This window comes from Arvicola amphibius, chromosome 8, assembly GCF_903992535.2.
Source record: "Arvicola amphibius chromosome 8, mArvAmp1.2, whole genome shotgun sequence".
In the NCBI taxonomy this organism is placed as follows: domain Eukaryota; kingdom Metazoa; phylum Chordata; class Mammalia; order Rodentia; family Cricetidae; genus Arvicola; species Arvicola amphibius.
Window position 1 is genome coordinate 62,230,316 of NC_052054.1, and position 9,505 is coordinate 62,239,820.

Sequence of the window (9,505 nt, forward strand, 5' to 3'; positions counted from 1 at the left end):
GGAGAGAATTGGGAAGAGGGAAGTGGGAATTTTGATTGGTATTATTTATAAAGTAATAAAAACTCAATGTATTACATCCTAGAAAGTGATTAAAACAGTATTATAGTAAACAACAACAACAACAACAAACTATATAGCTAAATGAAAAGTCATGTATTTCACCATCCATGGATGTGTGTGCCCATAAGTTTGAGATGCAATCATAAGAGTACATGTACACATTATATGAAACTGCATGGTGATGGGAAGATAGTATAGTTGTTACTGCACAAGTGAAATTGCAGAAGAAAGCCACAATTTTCAGAATCAGCTGTAATTGTCTTATGACCTGCAATAGCTTGTGGTAAATGTTCCTGACATTCAGTTGCTTCAGTTACACCATAGGAACCCAGAAGTTAGCCATAGGAAGAGGACCTCAGCTGGTGGTAAGTCATACTCCAACAACTGAAAACTTACTTTTTAAATGTCTGTTATATAATGGAAACTTTCTAAAATCCTGTGCAGAGATGTTCAGTATAACATTTACTTTCAATAGGTGACTTCAGAGTTCATGGTTTAGAATATGCTGAAGATAGAATACAGTTGGAGGTATGGGGAGAAGGGTTAGTCTGTAAGTATGTGCCTTACAAGAATGCAGACCCAAGCTGAATCCACTTATAAAACATCAAGTGGAGGCAGTATGATTTTTTGGGCGGTTATACATCCAGCCATTGAGATATAAAAGCAACTAAGAATGTGCTCTGTACATCTTTTGTTATCTTAAAGCACAAGAGAAATGTTACTTAGGAAGGAAAAAGGTGTCTAATTGGTACTGTGCTTTGGGAGATATCAGCATTAGAACTGAAAATGATTCATTGGATTTGGCAACCTGGAGTCCACATGCTTGATGAGGCCAATTTGGTGCAGTGACAGGGACATGGATCAATATGCAGTGAGTTAAGGAGAAGTGGGGAGGTAAGGAAATATAAATAATATTTATAGGTTTTTTTAATTTATAGCTATAAATTCTTTTCAGGGGAAGAAATCTCTTCAATGAAACAAAGCTTATGTTTTTCTTTTCTCCTTTCTGCTTCTCTCCTCCACTCTCAACTGAATGTAATGTCTCTCATGTGCTAGCCAAATGCTGCACTGATGAATCCTGAACCTTACTGGGGATACTATATAAGTGCTCCACCACTGAGTAACACTGCCAAGTCCATCACTACTGGGGGATTCTAGGCAGATTCTAGTTACATCCTCAGCATTGTGTTTCCTTTTCCAAAGTTTTAAAAATGTGTATGGGTATTTTCCATAAATGTGTGTCCATGTGCCATGCACTTTCTTGGTGCATGAGAAGGCCAGAGGAGACCACTGAATCTCCTAGAATTGAAGTTATAGATGGTTTAAGTCTACACGATAATTTTGGAAACTGAACTCAGATCCACTAAAGGAGCAGGCAATGCTTTTAATTGCTGAGTGATCATCCCAGCCCCTTTCTTTTTACTTTTTATTGTGAACCATAATTCCAGTAAACTGCTGAACTGGAACTTGTCCGATAGCTGAGGCAGGCCTTGAATAGGCAATTGTTTTTTTTTTTTAAGATTTATTTATTTATTATTTATATAGTGTTCTGTCTGTCTGTATGCCTGCATGCCAGAAGAGGGCACTAGATCTCATTATAGATGGTTGAGAGTTACCTTGTTGCTGGGAATTGAACTCAGAATTTCTGAAAAAACAGATAGTGCTCTTAACCTCTCTCCATCTCCTGAATGATCTCTCCAGCCCAAATAGGCAATTCTTATCTCAGCCTCCCAAAACAATTGGGATTACTGGTGTGAAAGATAAGGATTGCCTGGGAATGATTTATTCTAGAAGGGAAGTGACATGACAACATTCACATGTCAATGAGAATGGTCTGCTGGAAAGTATATCTTCATGTGTTGTCTTGGTTAGGAAGAAAAGAGAAGGAAAAAAACTCAGGAGTCTAAGAGTGCAATTTCTGGGTGTGAGACAGATACAGAGCCAGTGTGTGTGTGTGTGTGTGTGTGTGTGTGTGTGTGTGAAGAGGCCATTTGAAGTGAATGACAACTCTTTCCCCTCAGGGACTTGTATATGTAGTAGCTTGGAAAGATAGCTGATAGCACAGTGAGAACTCCTCAGTTAATTGGTATCATTTAAAAAAAGAGAATGTGGCTTTGAAATGGCAGAGGAGATGATTTAGCTTGAGGAGAAATCAAAAGGACAGAATAATCAATTTAGTTTGTATGGGTTTCTATCTGTGTTCATGTATGTGTATAAGTGTACATGTGGGGAGGTCAGTGATCAACATTAGACATCAGACTCAGTTACTCTTTATCTTTCTTACTTTTTTGAGGTAAAGACTCTCCTTGAGACTGTAACTTAATGATGGATTAGTCTGGCCAGGAAACTCCTCAGATCCTCCTCTCTCCACCCTCTCCCACAGAGGGAGTCATAGATATGCCACCATATCTGGTTTTTATGTGGATGGATGCTGGAGATCCGAACTCAGGTTCTTATTACATGGCAAAGGCTTTATAGTGAGCCATCTCCCGTGTGCCAAGTACTCACTTCATAGACAGGAAAAGAGCATATTAAGTAGTAGAGACAATTGGCAAAAAAGTCTTGTTTCTACAAAGTCCCTTCTTGTTCAGAGCCATGGTTTCATCTGTTAAAGAATGGTGATGTGTATCCTATGATAAGGCTGTTATAAGGAGATGATCTTTTGCACCTCCATCTTTCCATTGGTCCTTCCTTGTTGTGTAACATTTCTTATATCAATGATTTGAAGATTATGGAGTGCATCATATATTACAAAGTGACAGGGAACTGGATATAGTGAGGAACATAATGTGGACCAGGGTTAAAAGCATGGCTGAGCTCTAAAGATGGCCCTACCTCTTTCTAACTAGAAGTTTAAATAATAAATGTTACTGGTCTAAATCTTAATTCATTTAACGTTTCTATTGTTATTCTTATCATAAATTATATTATTCAGTACTCACAACATCTCAGAATATACATGCTTTACATCATTTCCTTCTGTAATCTGTAAGAGCTAGGATGAGTCGTAAAGTCTTTTTTTAAATTTGTTTGTTTATTGTGACAGGGTTTCTCTGCTTAGCTTGTCCTGGAACTTGCTCTGTAGACCAGGCAGGCCCTTGAATTCGACATCTGCCTTCCTCTGCCTCCCGAGTTCTGGGGTTAAAGGCGTGCACCACCACCACCCAGTGAGTTGTAAAGTCTTAATGAACTTGTTCCAGTGTGTACAGCATCCAAAGAACTAGTTAGTATTGTCACAACCATGCTCTTCTCTGTGTAGCTATCTCTTGAACTCAAAATATAGTCTAGGATGACACTAAATTCCTGATCCTCATGCCTACACTTCCAGGTTGTTGGGATTAAAGATGTATACCACCATACTCAGTGTTGTGCAGTACTGGAGATCAATCCCAGAAACAAGTACTTGCTAATTAGGTACTTTCCCAGCTGAGGCACATCCTCAGCCACAGAAACATGCTTGTCTCTGAATGGGAACTTCTATAATGCATAGTCAACAAATGACTCCTAAAACACAGTACAGAAAATGGTGAAGACAGGGTTAAATTAACATTTATTAAAGATTCATTTGGTCCAACATGGATAATTTCTGTGTTTATTCTCATTCTATCCTCACTTAGAAAAATTATTCTCCACTATAAATCCACTTCTGAGCAGCAGATGAAGAAACTATGCCTCAAAGAAATGACATTAACAGCAATAGAGATATGATTAGAAAACAGACTCATTAGGACTAAGGAGATTGCTTAGTGGGTAAAGTGCTCACAACAACACGAGGATCCTAACTGGATCTCAAGTACTTACATAAACAAAAACAACACAAAAACCAGGCACAACATCACCCATCTATAACCCCAGTTCTAGGGAGGCAGAGATAGCAGGAGATCTGGAGTTCACTAGCTAACAAGCCACCCAATCAGTAAGCCTCAGGTTCAGTGCAAGACCATATCTCAGAAAATAAGGTGGAGGATCAACTGACTGAGACAACAGATATTTGCCTCTGGTATCTACATGCACAGAAACAGGCATATGGATATACACAGGTGCACCCATGTGGACTGCACATAAAAAATAAAAATGAAATAAATAACTTATAGTTATCTGATTGTAGAGTCCAGGAAAATTTATATTCCACCAGTGTTTTCCATTGCAGGTGGTTTTGTCTGCCAGAGGATGTTTGACATCTATAGATACTTTTGATTATTATAGCTGGATGAAGTTTGCTACTGAAATCCAGTAGATGAGGTTAAAGGGCTGCTACACATTCTGTGATGTATAAGATTTTACCACATCCAACCACAATTAAGTAGTGGCAGATGTCCACAGTACCAGGGTTGAGAAATCCTGAATCCCATTACACAATGTCCTGCACAGGACTTTGGTGAAAGTGACAAGCAAGGAAACGAAAATAAGGAAGTGTTATATGAAACCAAGGAGGGGAAATCACTATCATATCACATGTGAGGCTTGTCAGCTCTTGTGGCAGGTCCTGTCAAATTAAACTCACCAGTAAGGCAAATTTGGGAGCTCTAGAATTAATTAGGGCTCTAATGCTTATTGCTGTTAACACAAACAAAGACAGGAAAAAAACAAAAATCTTTTGAGTATGACTCTGACCTGATGAAAGAGGGATGCTGTTGTCTCTCAATATTATCATGAGAATTAGAGGTGAGAAACTTCTGGGTTTGTATTGTGTAAATTTTCCCAAGGAAACAAGACACATGCCTATTCATCCCCAAGGACCTATGGCAGACCAAAGTAATGGTTACCTCAAAGTTCAATTTGGTGAATCAACAATTTTTATTGGGTTTACTAACAAGAGTATGGTTAAGGAGTTACAGGAGAAGTGATGACTCAGATGTAGTTCTGTGACCAAAAAGCCCAGCTCAAACAAGGGTGAAGGAAGACTCATGAAGTTTTATCCCTGCAACATTCTGCATGACTTACAGATAACTTGACAGGTCAGGTAGCAATGCTGGTCAAAGTCTATCCCATAGAGAGAAGTCATGACCATGGAGAGAAGCAATTCTCTAAGTTTCATCTCTCCAAGACATGTGAAATTTCTTTACTTTCTGAAACCCAGAAAGCTGCCTTCTGGCTTGTGATGGAAATGTTTGAGTTTGAAGGAAATTTCTGCAAAAAAACTGCTGTAGCACACATCTGCAATTTCAGCATTCTGGAAGTTGAAGCAGAAGGGTTAGGAATATGAGGTCAGTCAGCTTGACTTCATAGCCAGACCCTATCTCAACCAACCATGTATCCAAGTAACCAACCAATCAACCAAAGAAGAGCTCAGTATTATTGCTCCTTTTTAAAAATAGATGGATAAGTCTACAACTTTTATGGTTGTGCAAAATTACCCTAGGTTTTGTGCAAATACATATTAAGGCAGGAATAAATAATTGAGATGTTTCTTCCTACATTTTCATTTAATTATACTGCTGGGGATTGAATCTAAGGTTTCTTGCACACAACAGATGTCCCCCTACCAGTGAACTGCGGCCTGAGCTCCTCACTGGGGGAATTCTAGGCAGATAGAGGCTCTGCCATTAAGCTTTGCTCCCATCCCCTCACAAGAGGGTCTAGACCAGCTCTCCATTACTGATATAACATTCTCAGGCCAATAAATAAGTTTCATCAGATAACCTGTAGGCAGATTTTTGTGGCCCACATACCATAGCATAAGAAAATATTCCAAATTTCCTGAACTTGGCTGTGGGTCCAAGACTTCTTGGTTGATGGCTATCAACATGATCTGCCCCTAAGTCAGGAAACACAGTAAAAGTAAATCTTTTTTTCCTGTCTTTGTTTGTGTTAACAGCAATAAGCATTAGAACCCTAATTAATTCCAGAGGTCCCAAATTTGCCTTACTGGTGAGTTTAATTTGACAGGACCTGCCACAAGAGCTGACAAGCCTCACATGTGATATGATAGTGATTTTTCCTCCTTGGTTTTGTATAACACTTCCTTATTTTCGTTCCCTTGCTTCTTAGGAAGCTAGAAAAGCAATCACAGAGGCCACCTGTGACTTACTACCATTGTGTTATCATCTAGAATTTTGTCCTGTGAAACAGTGAAGATTCGGGGTATTCACTAGACTGATTAGGATTTAGATTTCAAAGTAGATAGAGGGATAACGTCCATGAACAAAACTGTGGTTTGCTTAGCAGAGAACAGCAAGTGTTTGATGCTGGGGGAGGGCACATTCAGCAATATCTGTCACATTTGGTATGACAGAGAAAGGACTCAGAGGTCAGACACAGCTAGACTAAAATCTGTCCTTTTACTATTTGTGTATCATATTTTCTCTTAACATCTTTCTAATCTTACAAAAACAAGAAATAACAAACCTTTTAGAATTCTTATATAGATAAATCTAAATTCCATAATAATTACACAGTACATGGTCTTTAACGAGAAGCCCACAAACTCCACCAAATCTCATTAGGACTCACCCTCTATCCCACACAACATGAAACTGTGCAGTCATGCACACTCTTAGTATAACAATGAGTGAGAAGCTTCATAACAAGAAAGAGCAATGTGAGCCACTGGTTTGAAGGTAGAAATGTTTTCCACTCCTCACTAACTTCCTCCCTTTATAGAATCACAAGGTAAAATACATTACCAAGCAGTGGTAGCAGTTGTTCGATCTCCACTTCAACAACGGGCTAAAGCCAATGCCTTAGGTGAGCAGAAATACTAAGCAAACACTAGGTCAAGGATTCTCACAATGAAGAGAAGCAGAAACTTGAAAACTGTCTAAATCTGGGGTTGAAAGAAGGCAGTGAGTTTAGAAGGTGGAGGAGATCTTGGCACCACTGGTCAAGTCCTGGTGTAATCATATTTTGCACTCAAGACCATGTAAGTAAGAAGTTAGATGTGAAGAAAACTGCTTCTGTTATGGTAGCTGTGTCTGGAATGTCCCTTTATGTTTAAGCATTACTTACACTGCAGGTAAGGTCTTTCTACTATATAAGAATCCAAGACAACGAGAAGCATCACCAGCTACCTTACTTACATATTAGCAAAGGGCATAAATGTGACCTCAGCTTTGCTATGATATTCACTGGACTGTGTTTTCACCTCCCATTTTTGTAAAATTATAAGTGTATCATAGTAATCAGTACTCAAAAATAGCATCTGGACTACCAAAAATTTGAATAAAGGGTCATCTTATTTCCATATGTATACCACGTGTCTCATAAATCTTTGAAAAAAATGTCATTGAAATCCACAATGCAGAGCCCAATGGGCTGCTACTCATTCTTTGGTTCTAATATCTCTTATTTGTCATATCTGTCTCTGTCTTTCTCTGTGTCTGTCTCTTCTTTGTGTCTGTCTGTCTTTCTGTCTGTGTCTTTTTGTCTCTCTCTGGATTGTACAGGTCTTTGTTAAAAACCTTTTTGATTACATTTTTGGCATCTCACCTGAATTGTTTCTTTTGTGAACACAGAACTGAGGGAAAGCCTTCACCAAGGGTGAAACTCCTATCACTCATGTTTTGCTGTTTATTCACCCCGACTGTTCAGTGTCGCTGCTGGAGCATGGGAGTTTATTATTCTTTTTAGTCAGTTTGAAAATCGTCAATAGTTCTAGGAATGTGGAAAATGTAGAGAACTATGCCATGTCAGAAAGGCATCCAGTAGAACACTAGTTTTACAGTATTACTGGTAAAATCGATCTTCTGTGGTGGGAGGTGGTGTGGATTCTGAATAGGGGTGATGTAAGATGGAGCTACATCTGAGAAATGGCTGTTGTTGAAATTTTTCAGGAGCAGACAGAATGGAAGCCAACTACTCCATCCCTCTGAATGGATCAGAAGTGGTGGTCTATGATTCTATCACATCCAGAGTTCTGTGGATCCTCTCAATGGTGGTCCTCTCCATTACTTTTTTCCTCGGGTTGCTGGGCAATGGGCTTGTGATCTGGGTAGCTGGATTTCGGATGGCACACACAGTCACCACTATCTGTTATCTGAACCTGGCTTTGGCTGACTTCTCTTTCACGGCTACTCTGCCCTTCCTCATCACCTCAATGGCCATGAAAGAAAAATGGCCTTTTGGCTGGTTCATGTGTAAATTAGTTCACATTGTGGTGGACATAAACCTGTTTGGAAGTGTCTTCTTGATTGCTCTCATTGCATTGGATCGCTGTATTTGTGTTCTACATCCAGTCTGGGCTCAAAATCACCGCACTGTGAGCCTGGCTAGGAAGGTGATCATCGGACCCTGGATTCTTGCTTTCATCCTCACTTTGCCCATTTTCCTCTTCTTGACTACGGTTAGAATTCCAGGAGGGCATGTGTACTGTACATTCAGCTTTGCATCCTGGGGGGACACTGAAATGGAACGGTTGAATGTAGCTATCACTATGCTAACAGTTAGAGGAATCATCAGGTTCATTATTGGCTTCAGCATGCCCATGTCCATCGTTGCCATCTGCTACGGACTCATCGCTGCCAAGATCCACAGAAGAGCCCTTGTTAATTCCAGCCGTCCTTTACGCGTCCTTACTGCAGTTGTGGCTTCCTTCTTTATCTGTTGGTTTCCCTTTCAACTGGTGGCCCTTTTAGGCACAGTCTGGCTCAAAGAGTCACTTTTTAGTGGTGGATATAAAATTCTTGACATGTTGGTTCACCCAACAAGCTCATTGGCTTTCTTCAACAGCTGCCTCAACCCAATGCTCTATGTTTTCGTGGGCCAGGACTTTAGAGAAAGACTGATCCATTCCCTGCCTTCCAGTCTGGAGAGAGCCCTGAGTGAGGACACTGCCGAGATCAGTGGTGCAGGCACCAATTCTGCTTCAGCTTCTGAAGGCATCGAGATAAAGGCAATATGAGAAAAGGACTGGGGGATGCTTTTTGATCCACGCCATTTCACGTTTATCTCACCTTATATTGTGTTCTAGAGCATTATTAATCTGGAACAATATTTCTGTCTCCCCTGAATTGGGGGAAAGAAATAAAAGTCAAAGCTACTATTGCTGTTCTTTTGGGGTTTTTCAATTTAGTGTATATTCTTGGGTAAGACTAACGTGGCAAAACATTACAAGAGAGAAAAATAGTAATGCATGCATATTTGCAAAGATTAGATAAGATAGTAGATGTTAAATCAAAATTATACTATTTCGGAGGTTGAAGAGATAACCCAGGAGTTAAGAGAAATTTCTACTCTAGCAGAGGAACTGGGTTTAGTTCCAAGTGCCTACATCACTCAACTTACAGCTATTGATATCTCTAGGGAATTCAATGACATTTATAAGCATTTATACTCTTATGCACTTACCTTTACACACACACACACACACACACACACACACACACAGACAGACAGACAAATAATTAAAAGTAAAATCCTTAAACATTATTTTATCATTAACAGGTAAATTTTTGCTGGGCTTTGTGGTGTATGCCTATAATATCAGTATTTAGGAGGCTGAGGCAGG

At 39.5% G+C, this 9,505-nt stretch overlaps 1 protein-coding gene across 1 annotated transcript; it reads left to right on the forward strand.

The window, feature by feature from the left end:
• Positions 1–7,843: 7,843 nt before the first annotated feature.
• Positions 7,844–8,899, forward strand: Fpr2 (formyl peptide receptor 2). The gene has a single exon (XM_038339555.1). The coding sequence runs from the start codon at positions 7,844–7,846 to the stop codon at positions 8,897–8,899; it is 1,056 nt and encodes a 351-aa protein (XP_038195483.1).
• Positions 8,900–9,505: the final 606 nt, after the last annotated feature.